The sequence below is a fragment of the Mustela nivalis genome (genome assembly GCF_964662115.1).
Source record: "Mustela nivalis genome assembly, chromosome: 7".
Lineage (NCBI taxonomy): Eukaryota > Metazoa > Chordata > Mammalia > Carnivora > Mustelidae > Mustela > Mustela nivalis.
Window position 1 is genome coordinate 59,928,854 of NC_139026.1, and position 15,926 is coordinate 59,944,779.

The window sequence follows — 15,926 nt, forward strand, 5'->3', positions numbered from 1 at the left end:
TTTTACATTTAGGTATCAATCTCTTATCAGATATATGGTTTGCAAATATTTCCTCCCATAACTTAGATTGCCTTTTTATTTTGTTCATTCATTCCTTTGCTGTGCAGGGCAAAGTTTAAGGTTTAAGATAGGGGTGCCATTTCATTCTTTTGCATGAGAATATCCACTTATCACAACACTATTTATTGAAGAGACTATCCTTTCCCCACTGATTATTCTTGGATCCTTGTCAAATAATACTTGACCATATATGTGTAGGTTTATTTCTGGGCTCTTAAGTCTGTTTGATTGGTCCATGTGACTGTTTTTATATCAGTATCATAATGCTTTTGATTTCCAAATCTTTGTAAAATAGTTTGAAATCAGGAAGTGTGATCACTCTGGATTTGTTCTTTCTCAAGATTGCTTTGGCTATTCAGGGTATTTTGAGGTTCCTTATTAATTTTAGGATTGTTTTTATTATTTCTGTGAAAAATGACACTGGAATTTTGATAAAATTATATTTATTGAGGTGCCTGGTGGGCCCAATCAGGAGACTTTTTTTTTTTTTTTAAGATTTTATTTATTTGACAGAGAGAGAGTAATCACAAGTAGGCAGAGAGGCAGGCAGAGAAAGGAGGAAGCAGGCTCCCCGCAGAGCAGAGAGCCCAACGTGGGGCTCGATCCCAGAACCCTGGGATCATGCTCTGAGCCGAAGGCAGAGGCTTTAACCCACTGAGCCACCCAGGTGCCCCAATCAGTAGACTTTTGATCTCAGTTTCGTGAGTTCAAGCCCCATGTTGGACAGAGGGCTTACTTAAAATATATAATCTATATATAGGTGGCTCTGAGTAGTATGGACATTTTAACAATATTAACTCTTCTGATCTAAAACCTTGAAAACCTTTCTATTTATGTGTTTTCTTCAATTTCTTTCATCAATGTCTTATAGTTTTCAGTGTATAGATCTTTCACTTCCTTATTACTATTTTTATGCTATTGTAAGTGGGATTTTTTCTTAATTTTACAAAACTTTCTCTGTCATGTATAGAAATCCAGCTGATTTGTATATATTTGTCTTGCATCCTGAAACTTTACAGAATTCATTTATTAGTTCTAGGAGTATTTGGATGGAGTCATCAGGATTTTCTACATATCAGATCGTACCATCATGAAACAGACAAAATTTTACTTCTCCCTTCCAGTTTGAATGCCTTTTATTTCATTTTCTTGTCTGATTACTCTAAGACTTCTAGTACCATACTGAATAGGAGTGGTGAGCGTGGGAACCCTTACTTTGTTCCTGATTTTAGAGGAAGTACTTCCAACATCTCACCATTAAGTATGATGATAGCTGTGGGTTGTCATATATGAACTTTATTATGTTGAGATATGTTTCTCTATACCTAATTTGTTTAAAGTTTTTCTGAAGGAATGTAACTTTTTTCAAATGCTCTTCTGCTTCTATTAAGATAATCAATGATTTGTTTAATTTTATTCATGTGCCTTATCACATTTATTGATTTGTGTAGTTAAATAATTCTTACATCCCAAGAAAATCCCAATTTTCTACGTCATGGTCCTTTTAATATGCTGTTGAATTTGGTTTGCAGGTATTTTGTTGGAAATTTTTGCATCTATAATCATCAGGGATATTGGCCTGTAGTTTTATTTTTTTGTAGTGCCCTTCTCTGGCTCTGGTATCAGGGTAATTCTGGCTTCATATAATGAGTTTGAGAGTGTCCCAAGCTCTTTAAGTTTTTGGAAGAGTTTGAGAAGAACTGGTATTAATTTGTCTTTAAAAATTTGGTAGGATCTATCAATGAATCCATCTGCCCTTGAATTTTTCTTTGTTGGAAGGTTTTTGATTACCAATTTAATCTTCTTATTGGTCTATTCATATTTTCTACTTCCTTCTGATGCAGACTTGGTGGGTAGTATTTTCTAGAAATTTATCCAGTATTCTAGGTTGTCCAATTTTTTGTCACGTAATTGCTCATAGTAGTCTCTTTTGCTCCTTCTTTGTTTTTTATAACAGCTTTTTAAAATATTTTATTTATTTATTAGTGAGAGAGATGGGGGAGAGAGAAAGAGAGAGAGAGAAAGAGAGAGTAGTCTGGAGAGGCGCAGAGGAAGAGGGACAAGTTGACTCCCACTGAGCAGGAAGCCAGACTAAAGGCTTGGTCCTGGGATCCTGGCTTCATGATCTGAGCCAAACACAGACACTTAACATACTGAGCCACCCAGGCAGCCACTGTAACAGCTTTTAAATTAAAGTCTGTTTTGTATAAGATAGGTATAGCTACCTCTGCTCTTTTTTTGGTCTCTATATGCATGAAGTACCTTTCTCCATCCCTTTACTGTGAATGTGTGTGTCCTTGAAGCTGAAGGGAGTCTCTTGCAGGCAGGATATATATAGTTGTGTCTTTATCCACTCAGCTACTCCAATTGAACTTGGATGCCCAAATCTCTCCCCAGGTTTGGGAAGTTCAAAAGCCATTATCTTTATATAAGCTGTCTGTTCCTTTCTCATTCTCTTCTCCTTCTGGGACTACAATGACATGTACATCAATTCTTTTTATAGTGTTCCATGAATCCCATAGGCCTTTTTAATTCCTTTTCTTTTTCCTTTTGTTCCTCTGCTTAGGTAATTTCAAATGATCTGTCTTTGAGCTTACTTATTTTTTTCTTTTTCTTGGTCCCTTCTTCTGCCAGGACCCTTCTGCCCTCTCTTCTGCTTCTTTTTTGAATTCTTCAGTTCAACTACTGTATTCTTTAGCTCCAAAACTACTGGTTCTTTTGTATGTTTTCTATACCTTTGTTGAATTTCTCATTTTGTTCTTATATTGTGTTGCTGGTTTCAATAAATTGTCTTTCTGTGTTCCCTTATACTTCTGAGTTTCTTCAGAACAACTATTTTAAATTTTTTTGTCAGGCCATTCATGTATCTCCACTTTGAGTTCACTTTGAGGTCAGTTGCTAAAAGTTTATTCTTTTCCTATGGTGGAGTCCTATTTCCCCAATTCTTTGTGATCCCTAGAGCCTTGCAGAGGTGTCTGTGCATGGGAAGAAGCTGTCACGTATTCCAGACTTTATGGGCTGATCTCAGTGCAGGACCTTCACCTGCAGGTGAGGATTATTGGAGCACGCTATGTTCCTGGGTCTGGTAGTGCAGGGCACCAAGGACAGAGCCATGTGGAAGACCCAGATCTGGTGAGTGTAATGTCCCCTTGGATCAGCCCACAGCATTAATGGAACCCACAGCATTAACTGTGTGGCCCTAGAAGTGCTATGGGAGATCTGCAGTGGCTGCACGTGCTGTTGGCATCTTCAGTGGTGCCTCCAGGTCCAGTAGCTAGGGACCAGGGCAGGCAGTGGTTGCTACTAGAGCTGGTGACACACACACAGTTGCAGGGGCCAGCTGCAGGTGCCTGTGTAGTGGCAGTGGCTGGTAGCAGACATACAGAAAGTGGGGGAGGACAGGGCTGGCAGCAAGGACTAGGACTAACTGTAGGTGCACGGGCTGTTGGCATGCACTCCTCTGGCTGCAGACCTTCATCCTGTGCATAGCAGTGGAGGTTGTTATGGGAGTCAGGCTGGTTAGGTGCAGGTATACAGCTGGAGGGGCTGGTTGCAAGCAAGCCCACTGTGTGAGTTAATGACAGGAAACAGGGACAGAACCAGGCCCACAAGCAGCTATGGGGGCCCTGGATGTTGTTGTGCATTCCTGTGACTGCAGTGTCTCCCTAAGACATGTGCACGGCAGTGAAGACATTAGTCAAGCCAAAGGGTTGGAGGTGCGCAGCTTGGGAACCAGCTAGAGGTAAGCCCTGGAGTGGCAGTGGGGTGAGGAAGGAGTGGAGAGGAACTCAAGCAGCTGCTGTTTGTGAATGTGAATACCTGTGTATATGAGGGAAACAGGGAAATCTGCAGGGGGTTCTACGGCCTCTCTGTTGGTTGTTGGTTTCTTCAGTGGTAAAAGTTACTGGGCCCTCTGTAGAGCTGGTCACTGGGAACCATTGTAACTCCCGCTGTGTGACTCATAGTGGTAGCCGCAGCCCTTCTTCCTTGTTCCTAGCTGTCTTTATGCATCTCAGCTTTGCTGGTCTCTGGCTGGAGTAAAACCAATGCAAGTCCTTCCCGTAATGGCCCAAAAGGCTGGGAAAGCTGCTGGTTCACCGCTCTCCCTTTCCCAGCAAGGGGTTTCCCTCTTGGCAGTGAGAAATGCTAGTCTGCAGGATGGGATGAGGCAGGTAAAATGAAAGTGCCCTCCCTTCCCTTTTTGTGTGGTTATTCTTAGCTTTTGTTGTTGTTCTACAGTATTATGTAAGTTTCTTGGAAGGATTCCTAAGCTCTCCCAGAGCTGTTTCTGTTCATGGGTAGTTGTCTTACTGTGGGAAGACAGAGGATGGGATCTCCTACTTTGCCATCATTGTGATCTCCAAGACTGCTTTCTGGAATACAACGCTCTTCTGCCTGCCTTCCACAGCCCACTTGATGGTGTCATTAAAAGATCAAACACTAGATGGCAGGAGCTTTGTTTTCAGTTTTCCTCTTCCCTGACCTGACTTCCATTTAGAAGTTGGGCAAATCACATACCCTTGTTAGTTTCTAGGAGTTTTTCTATAAAATAAATATAATATTTAATAGCAAGGTGCTGAACTAGGTATATATTCTTGGGGGTCTTTTAAGTTTTAAGGTCAGATTTTATATAAAATCCTTTTCTCCAATAACCAAAATTTTTCACTATTCTTTTCCTATACCTCCACTTTTACATAGTCTATGAATTTTGTCTTTGAACTATAAGATGTAATGCAACTAAAGTGATGATTTAACAAGGCTGAGAAGGCAACTATTGTAAAATATATTGGTGTGTGTTTGTGTTGTATCATTTGTTCAATTCAATTCAGGAGTTTCTGGGACAAATAGGAAGGGAAAATCTTAATGTTTAGGAAAATAATTTTGATAAGTGAAGTCAGAAAAACCTCTACTAATCTCACATCTATTTCACTGAAGCAAAGATAAAGTTGGAGCAATAAGAGAATCTCAGGAAAGAAGAACACAGAGGTCTGAAGCCAAAGACAACTTTATGTATTATAAATATATGTCCTTAATTCTGAAAGGGATTCTCTTCAAGATTTTGCATATTTAACAATTCTTGATGTTAGTATTTGTCATTATCTGCTCATGAATCCTTTTGTAATTTATATTTTGAATAAAGAGTAGTTTGATGCAATGAACAGTCTTTGAGAGGTTTGGTTAATTTGTCATGAGGTTTTTTTTTTTTTTGGAGTTCTAAAGTTTTCAAATAAGTTTGTAGCTTATCAAGTTACAGAAAGTTTATAAACATTCATCTGAAATGGTTTTTAAAATCGTGTCAGCAGCAATTCTTTTTTAACCATGTCTGCTATAGAATCATGGACAAAACAGAATTTATGATAAATATGCTAAAGTTTATGTAAGCTTTTCTACCCACTTTTAAAAAAAGTTTTTTTTTTTTTTTCTTTCCAGACAGTGCCTCTCAACGGTAATAAAAAAATATGACTTCCATCTGAAATGCCTATTGAAAACCCAGGTATTAACTTATGTTACTTCACCTGTCAATTCAACAAGCATCTATTAACCATATACTCTTTTTCTAAAACTTTACAGTTTTCTGAAGATACAAAGATGAATAAAGTAGAAGGTCTATACTTCAGAAGCTTTCATTCTATCAAGGCATAAAAGTAAATAGATGTGTGTTAATAAAGTGTCACAGATACTGTGAAAGACCTATGTGTATATAGGCCATGGAAGAAAGTTATCAATTTTACCTATTTGACCTGGATGCTGAAAAATGAGTATGCCAGCTAGAGAAGTGGCACGTGAAGGAAGGTGGGGGGTGGGGATAACTATCAGTATAGAACACCACGAATAGAAGCAGTTAGGAAACAGCCTGTTGTGACTTGAAAACTGTATGAAATTTGGAATGGCTACAATTAGGGTTAAAGGCCTGTAAAGAGACCAGATGAAAGGGGCAAGCAGGGGACATTATATTGGATCTTAAGGACACTTTATGGACAATTTAATGATTTTCTAATTTATCAGCTGCTGACATAGAACCATTATGCAAGCCAGTAGAATGACAGATGGGTGATTAGAGGAGCATTTCATTAGCCCAAAGAGATGATGAGGGTATTGACAAAAACTCTACAACAGGGGTAGGTAGTTGGGGACAAATTCAAAATAGGTAAAAATATGCAACTTATATGATTTGGTGAAAGACTTTGTGTAAAACAAGAGAGTGTCTAGAATACCTCCACATTCCTGGCTGCTAATTGACTGCATGGAGACATCAGTTCACTAAAATAACAAAGAGAGGAGAAGCTAGCTTGTCAGGGGAAAATGATGGATTTAGTCTAAGACTACTGAGATTTGGTCACCAACTGGGCATCCAAGTTGTGGTCACCATTAGGCAGATCATTTCTTGTAACTTAATCTTCCACAGATAAAACCACCTATGATTATAGAAAATTGTATAAGACAGTGGTTTTTTTTTTTTTTTTTTAAGAATTATTTATTTATTTGCGAGAGAGAGAGAGAGAGAGAGAACAGGGGGAGGGGCTGAAAGAGAAGGGAGAGAGAATTCCAAGCTGACATCCAAGCTCAGCACAGACAGCACAGAGTCCAACACAGGCTGGATCCCAAAACCCTGAGATCATAACCTGAGCTGAAACCAAGAGTCAGACAGTCAATCGGCTACACTACCTTGTGCCCCAAGACAGTGTTTTTAAAACAAGTTAGGATTTTTTTATCCATTAAATAATTGACTCCTGATATATATGAAAAGATAAAGAACCTAGGTGACTATTCTTAATTTTAATTAACAGTAAAAGATTCAGAAAATAAATAATATTTCTTGATGAAGATACCAAACTCATGTGAATTCCACATAAATATTCAAATACACAAGTGATGACACACAACTCATATACCCTTCCAAAGTGTAATCCTCTCATTCTAACAGGATTTTTCTTTCTTGAGCCCAGCTTAAATATGGAAGTTTAAAATGTGAAATGTGAAAAAAAACTCGCAGATTGGTTTAAGTCCCATAAAAGTATTATAATTAGTACTTTTTTCAGCTTGATTTTTCACCTTTGTATAGAATTTGAAATTTACCAGGTACTCAATGCAAATGAAGACTTCATTCCTAGATCATTTGTGTCACTCAATTTTATGTAAATATATTTTTGAGGTTATAGTAAGCTACTTATGAATGAATTGTAATTACTTAAATGTCTTGGTACTGCTCATGTATCACAAATGCCATTTTACACACACACACTCACATACACACACACACAAATTGTTGAGAATCTGTAAAGTTCTTAATTTCTAAGAGGTCTGATCATCTTACTCATATGAAGCCTCTAATATTTCCACTTCAAAAGAATCCATTGATTATTTTTAAATTTCTCAGTATGACTTAAAAATTGGCAAAACATCAAATAGTTACTGTCTTTACATTAACACAGGCAAATAGTTATCATCACCCATATCTGAATTATCTTATAAATAGGCCACAGTGTCTGCGATTTTCCCAGATGAACTCCTTCCAAAACCAAGAGCTTTTTAAATGTGATTCTTCCTATGAGGTATCACTGGTAAATATCTGAGAAGTGAGACAGACTGTGATATGACTGATTCATAATTTTGTGCTTCCTATTTATTTTAAAAAATTGCATTAGGTAGCATTTCATCAATGTTGAAAACAGTACCAATTTGAAAAATATTTTTTTTATTTTCTACACTTGAGTTATTAAATGCAATTTTTAAAAAAATAGCAAACATGCAGGCTGAATAAATATGACATGAATATTATTGAGTAATATGGATAATTTAAATTTTTAAATATTTTATTTCCTCAGCCATGGTCATTTAACATATTTTAGACTTGACCTATTTCAGGTTGCGCATTCTGACTATTATGTTTGCTAGATAGTTTTGTAAATAGTTTACATAGAACTTTTCCTTTGAACATCTTCTTCCTCTCACCTATTTACTAATATCCAGAAAGTTAAGAATATTTTCTATATTCATTCTATATTCTGCATTCATCTCTAATATTTCAGAGAAGTTGAAAATGGAAGAAAGAGAAAGAATTTTCCCCCTAAGATATTAGTCAGTGCTTACTTAATGCAAATCAGTGAACTATTTACTCACTGGAATCAAGAGAAATGGAAATCAGAACCATACTCTGATGTTGCCGATGATCTAGTTGGAAAGACAGCATATTTACATGAATAATGTACACAGAATGGTATACATACACAGCAAAGCAGTGTAAAACAAGATTGCAATCTATGTGCAAGAATCAACTTCTGATTCAAAGTGCTTCTTCCTAGTAGCCTGTAATGCACTGTCTCTAAAATTATTATTACAAGGTCAAATAGCCCTTTAGAGAAAGTTAGCAATCCCTCCCACTGATGACAAACTTATACTAGAATCTAGTAACTGGTGAACTAACTGTAAACCAGATGGAAGTCGACTGAGAAAAATCTACTCATGTTTCAAAACATGGTTTGGCTTCATGAAATATCTTCTTGGTCTACAAAGAGCTTCAAACCTCTAAACACTTTACCATCCTGCTCATGACTCAGAGAGTGTACCAACTAGATAACCAGAATGGCATCTCTATTATTCAGGTTTAAGTAACTCAATGAGTAAGGAATAATAATAATTACCTCACAATTTCCTCTCTCTGAGACCAAAATCCAATTGTGTTCAGACTCTAGACAGGGGCTAAAATTTCCATATACAAGTAGTAATAAAAGGGGCACAAAGGGATCTTATATATTTAGCTTTATTAGAACTGAAGCTCTTTTAGTAACAAGCAGATCTATTACTGGATATTTAGACGTTCAATTCAAACATAGTTTGAACAGAGTAGCAGTAAAGACAGAATTTAGGAGCAGAGATTCCAATCAGGTATCTGGATGACAGCTCTCCACCACTATGGAAGTTTTTATTCAACTTTCCTAGCATTAGTATTCTTCATCAATAGAGTGATTATAATAAAATATAAAGGTATTTTTAAAAATTAATAAAAAGTGGATGTAATGTATTTAATATAATATAGTGGTTGTAAGTTAAAAAGTATTCAAGTAAAGATAAGTATAAGTGTTATTTTATTGCTATGAAAGTTGCTATTTTTAACACTATTACTAATGTAAAGGACTGTACAGGATCCAGAAGAAAAATGTCACAAAACCGATTTGCATTCACAATAGAATATAAGAAGAGGTAGGAAAGGACCAAAAAATCATAAGAAAAAAATAGAATAAAACGAATAGGTAACAAGGACACAGTTAAAGGTTACAAAAGAAGTCAAGGAGATGAAGGAGATAAAGTCAGGTCACAGGGATAATAAAACACAACTGCAGAATTGGAACCTGCCTTAGCAGAAATAAAGGGCACACTGAAACTACTAAAAGTCAAACCTATTATGTATAGAACGCTCTCAGACTTAAAGAAAAAACGAAAAAGTGAAACTAGATCTTCAATAAGGAAGATAATCACTAGCCAACATAATTCATATTCCAAGTGAGATGGAAAGCACTGAAGGGTTCCATCAAAGGAATGATATGATCTGACATTTTATTTGAGATTTATGCAGTGAATTAAATAATACATGAAGAATATACAATGATATATATACAAATTAAAGAATAATATTAGAACAGACATTCTTATTAAACAGTAACTTTAGCAGCAAAATATTGCCAGTATCATAGGATCTGACCATGTGCCATGTTAGATCTCTTTTCGTGTACATAAGAGGTAATCTTCAGAGAAAAGTGTTTTGTAGCTTTTCTTTTCACCACTTCACCCTTTCCCATTTCACCATCAAAGGATATCTATCCATTCATTAGCAATATAAAGTTTAGGTTTCCTTTTTAATATCTACATAAATGGAATCAAACTATGTGTAGTTTTTGAGCCATGTATCTTTCACTCACTGTTTTTCAGATTTATCCACCTTGTTCCATGTGGCTTTGATTTGTTTCCATTGTTGTATGGTACTCAATTAGATCAATGGACCTCTATTTATTTATATATTCTACTGTTGATATATTCATGAACTAATATCAAGAATTTGTCTAGGGTATATACTTAGGGTAACAGACCCTTTTCTAATAGGGACACATATATTTCATAACATATGAGAGTTCCCATTGCCCCATTTTCTCACGAAGGTATGAAACATTCCAACCTTTTAAATTTTTGCCTAAGTAAGGTATATATTTTGATCATATTTTAGTTTTAATTTTCACTTCCCTAATAATGAATAAGTTCATTATTCTTTACTTAAAATTTCAAACTGCCATCTTTTTATTTCTGAAATATTTATTTTTAAATTTATGTTCAATTAGCCAATATATAGTACATCATTACTTTTTGATATAGTGTTCAATGATTATTTGTGTATAACACCCAGTGCTCATCACAACAGGAGCCTTCCTTAATACCTATCACCCAGTCACCCCCCACCCTTCTGTAACCCTGTTTGTTTCCCAGCGTCCAGAGTCTCTCATGGTTTGTCTCCCTCTCTGATTTCTTCCCATTCAGTTTTCCTTCCCTTCCCTATGGCCCTCTGCAGTATTCCTTATGTTCCACATATGAGTGAAACCATATGATAACTGTCTTTCTCTGCTTGACTTATTTCACTTAGCATAATCTCCTCCAGTTCCACCTATGTCAATGCAAATGGTAGGTGTTCATTTTTTCTGATGGCTGAGTAATATTCCATTGTATATACGAACCACATCTTCTTTATCTATTCATCTGTTAAAGGATGTCTCGGCTCCTTCCACAGTTTGGCTATTGTGGACATTGCTGCTATGAATATTGGGTTGCATGTGCCCCTTCTTTTCACTACATCTGTATCTTTGGGGTAAATATCTAGTAGTGCATTTGCTGGGTCATGGGGTAGCTCTATTTTTAACAACTTAAGGAAAATCCACACTGTTTTCCAGAGTGGCTATACCAGCCTGCATTCCCATCAACAGTGTAAGAGTGTTCCCCTTTCTCCACATCTTCACCAACGTTTGTTGTTTCCTGTCTTGTTAATTTTTTGCCATTCTAACGGGTGAAAGGTGGTATCTCATTGTGGTTTAGATTTATATTTCCCTGATGACTAGTAATGAGCATTTTTTCACATGTCTGTTAGCCATTTATATGTCTTTGGAGAAGTATCTCATGTCTTCTGCCCATTTCTTGACTGGATTATTTGTTTTTTTGGGTATTGAGTTTGATAAACTGTCATCTTTTATGATATATAGATATAGATATCGATGTAGATAGATATACACAGTCAAACTTTTCATCCATTTTCTACATTACCTTAACTTTTTCAAATAGATTGATAGGAACTACTTACATATTTACTCATCATTTGATTATGTGTATTGCCAATATTTCCTTTTAGCTGGTGGCTTGTCTTTCCACTTTCATTATGACTTGTATTTATTAAATCAACTATCTAGAAGTTTAATCTACATAAAGTAAAACACACTCATGGTAACCATATAGTTTGACTAGTTTTGCAAATGCAAATGCCTATGTAACAACCACAGACATTAAGATATAAAATATTTGCATTGCACCAAAAAGTGCTCAACTGCTTTTTTGCAGGAAATACCTTCCATCCTAGACACCATGCAACCCGAGATTTACTTTCTCTGTATATGGATTTTCTTTGCCTTGATCTCCAAGAGAATTTTATTAGAAGTGATAAAAATAGGACTCTTGCTTTGTTGTTAATCTTAAGGAGAATGTTACAGTCCTTTACCATTGAGTATGAAGTTATGTGGAGTTTATGTATTTTTGGCATGAAGTTAGTCACCCTTTACTATGTTGAAAAAGTTTCCTTCCATTCCTTATTTGCTAGGAATTTATATTGCAGATGGGTAATAAATTTTGTCAAATACCTTTTCTGTATCAATACAGACTGGCATAAGGTTTTTCTCATTTTTTCCTTCCAAATATTAAAAATATTTTTGCTCTGTTGGGATAAAGAACACTGTGAAAATTTAAAACCCTTTCCAGGTATTTCTGGATTCAATTATCTAATATTTTTGTTAAAGGTATTTGCATTTTTATCAACAAGACACATCAGTCTGTATTTTTATTTTGCTATAATGTTGTAGTTTAATTTTGATGTTGGAGTAGCGCAGGACTTACAAGTTGAGAAGTATTCCCTTTCAGTATATTCTGAAAGAATTTAAGAGGATTTGATTTGATTTGTCCTTAAATGTTTGATAAAATTTACCAATGAAATCATCTTTTTGGATTTTTCCTCGTGGCAAGGGTATTAATTATCAATTCAATTTAATTGACATAAAACTATTCAAATTTTAAAGCCATCAACTTCCCTCTAAAGTTTAGTGGCATCCAACAAATTCTGATATGCTGGCCAGTATCTCTAAATATTTCTACCCCATTCTTCTCTCTAGAACTACAACTGCAAATGTGACTTTGACAGCTCTTAGGTGTCATATGTTAGTTTTTCTCCCCACTGTTTTTTCCCTTCATGTTTCAGTTAGGATAATTTCTCTTGACCTATCTACAATTTCACTGATAATTTTCCTATCTATGTTCAATTTGCTGATGTGCCCACTGAAGGAATTCAGCTCTAATATCACATATATTTTTATATTTCTATCATTTAAATTTGCTTTTCGGTATAGTTTCCATCTCTGTGTTGAAGTCCCCCCTTCTGATCATGCATGTTGTCTATATTTTCTACTAGATCCTGTAACATGTTATTTATAGTTATTTTAAAGTCCTTGTCTCATTATTCCAACAAATATCCAGATTTGTCAATTGTTTCATCTACTAACAATGGGTTATTGTAACTTGCTTTTTTATACAAATTGTAATTTTTGATTGAATGCTAAATATCACATGGAGAATAGTAGAGAATGAGGTAAATTGAATTCACACCTGGAAATGGGCAATGTTCTTTATTTATGCTATTACTACACACTATTGATATAATCTAGTCAAGATTGTGCTTTGTGTTTCATTGTTGCTATCATTACCGTAGGGTATTTCACACTTCATATTCCTTAAAATAGAGGTTAGCTACTATTACTTGTAATTACAGTGGGGCTTGTGCTGCCAGAATTCTTTCCTCGGTATTCTTGCTTCACTTTGAGCTTTCAGCAGCCCCTGCTCACCTATGCACAGAGATAGTCCCTCCCAACACTCTTGTCTCTCCCCCAGCACTACTCTGCTCTTTGTTTATTATTCTAAATAGACTCATCTTCTGTAGTAAGGTAAAGGGAGATCTGTGTTGAATGATCAGTCACAGCCATAGGAAGACTGTTATAATCTCAAGATTGGAACTTTCTGAGAATCCCTGCCCCTCCACATGGCAGCCAATCTGTGTCTTATATCTGTAGTTACTCTTATACAGAAGATGATTTTCTGACACTTGTACCTGGCTTCTGATTGGTATCCATGCAGGATCCTTGACTCAAGACAGAGTATCCTTCCCCTTCCCCCTGGGCCAAAGGTTTTTGCTTTGATCTTTCTGTCACTGGCAAAGGATCTTCTGCTATATCTACCTCTCACCCACGGGGAGACTGCTTTGCTTTCTCTCCCTTTCCCCACAAAGTAAGATTTGTTTGCCTGGGATCAGGGTGACAGAGAGTGTTCTACCCCTCTGAGTACTATAATTTTCCTAGTATCACCAACCAGCAGCATAATGCTTTTGCTTCTTGTTAGAGAAGGCTCCACAGAAGTAGACAGGCCTTTGTGCCTGTCTCCCAGAAACAGCTGATCATCTGGTACATACTAGACCACTAACTGGTCCTTCATTTTCCTGAACAATATTTTCCCTGAACAACTGGTAAGCATCCATGGAAAATAGCTTAAATAATGATTGTAAACTCTCATTATGTCTTAGACTTCCAGATATTCCAACTTGACTGGCCCTTTAAGAACTTATTATAATTTTAGTTAATTTATTCTTACCCTCTTATATAGTGGTCACCTCTTTCTCCTGTGCTCTGCTAAAGGTCAAAGACTTTATATGCTCCATCTCTCTTGGGAGGGGCCTATCACTCTTTGGAATCTAGTATATTTGGTCACTTGTGACCTCAAATCTCAAGTGAAGTCAGGAAAAAATATTATTCTGTATATTATCTGCCTTTTTTCATTGCAAAGGTGTGACCAAATATCTATATTTTAAGCTGAAATGGAACTCCAAAGAATATTTTTTAAAGATTTTATTTTATTTATTTTTTTTTTTAAGATTTTATTTATTTATCAGAGAGAGAGGGCGAGAGCAAGCACAGGCAGACAGAATGGCAGGCAGAGGCAGAGGGAGAAGCAGGCTCCCTGCCGAGCAAGGAGCCCGATGCGGGACTCGATCCCAGGACGCTGGGATCATGACCTGAGCCGAAGGCAGCTGCTTAACCAACTGAGCCACCCAGGCGTCCCTAAAGATTTTATTTTTAAGTAATCTCTACACCCAACATGGGTCTCAAGCCCACAACCCTGAGATCAAGAGTCACATGCTTTACTGACTGAGCCAGCCAGGCACCCCTCCAGAGACTATTTTTAATCTTTGAGGAACAAACAATTTATAATAGCAATAACTAGTTCATCTGGAACAAAAATAATTCTAACTTCTCAATTTGTCTCCAAACTCATTAACTGAATTTGGCAATTTTCAGTGAGTGAATATAAATAGAAATTCATTAAGGTTTATATAAAACTTGGAAAATGGCAAGCTCTTACATGGCTGTTCCTTTGGTCTTCATCACAGCTAAATAACAGTGGGGAGGGAAGGATATGTTGTTTTGTCTTCCAGAAAAATGCAGAGGAGAAAAGTTGTCACCAATCTTCTCCAATGTTCAAAATACTTTTAGGATATGCTTAATATCTAAAGTATTAAAATGCTGTTCCTCAGAATTTATGATATATCAAGTATTTCCTAAGGCAGACTTGGAATACAGCATATAAAATAAGAAAAGTGCATTATTGTCAGTTTTCACTAACCCAAACGGTCACAAAGATTAGAGGTAGTCCAGTTCAAATCCTATATAAATGCAAAATCCCTTGACATTCCTGACTGTCTGCATACCCTTAATGTGGAGAAACTCTCTATCAACAGGATAGTCTCAAATTTTGAACAAATACTTTTTACAAAGATTTTCCTCATACGGAGTCAAAATAAGTATTTATAAAGTTTGCAACCATTTGTTCTAATTTGTCATTCCAGAGCTGCTTACAGTAAATGTTATCACCTTTTCACTTAAACAGACTTCAAATATGTGGAAATAATCCTCATGTTTCCTTTTTCTTCTTTTTCTTCCAAGCTAAAGATTCCTGGTACCATCAACTACCTTTACTTTATGTCCATTAAACTATAGTCTTCTGGCTTAGGACTCAGCATTGTGTGCTCCATCTGTGACCCCAAACTCCTTTCTCCATCAACCTAAATATTAGGTGTTCTGAAATGTTACATACCCAGCATTCGATTTTTCTTTCCTCCACAGTCTCTGTTTAAACAGACATATCCAAATTCCTGGCCAGGTGTCACCTCTATGAAAACTATGCTCAACCACTAATACATGTTTCATAGTTATAGAATCTCTCATATGGTGCATCAGCCATCATAGGATTTGTAAATTTCAGGCTGATTATTCTCCTTCTTCGAGGTTGTGTGTGTGTGCATGTGTGCGCACATGTGCACATGCACAAACACATCCCTATGTGTACGTATTATGGGAAACTCCATGGTTTTGGAGTTTAGAAAATGTTTCCATACAGCAGTTTTGCATTTGCTTCTGCTGGGTCCAAAATAGTCACTAAATCCTGGCACAATTTTTTGACATAAATCCATACTTCACAGTTAAACATACAATTTTTTCAGGTATTCATTTTCCTCACTCAAA

At 36.2% G+C, this 15,926-nt stretch overlaps 1 protein-coding gene across 3 annotated transcripts in view; it reads left to right on the forward strand.

Moving 5' to 3' along the window:
* Positions 1–15,926, forward strand: part of PIK3C2G (phosphatidylinositol-4-phosphate 3-kinase catalytic subunit type 2 gamma) — a 351,683-nt gene that overhangs the window by 67,079 nt on the left and 268,678 nt on the right. For all 3 annotated transcript variants that reach the window (XM_082742400.1, XM_082742402.1, XM_082742401.1), the window contains exon 8: positions 5,491–5,554. In XM_082742400.1, coding sequence (XP_082598526.1) covers positions 5,491–5,554 — 64 coding nt within the window. The remainder of the gene's footprint in view (positions 1–5,490; positions 5,555–15,926) is intronic.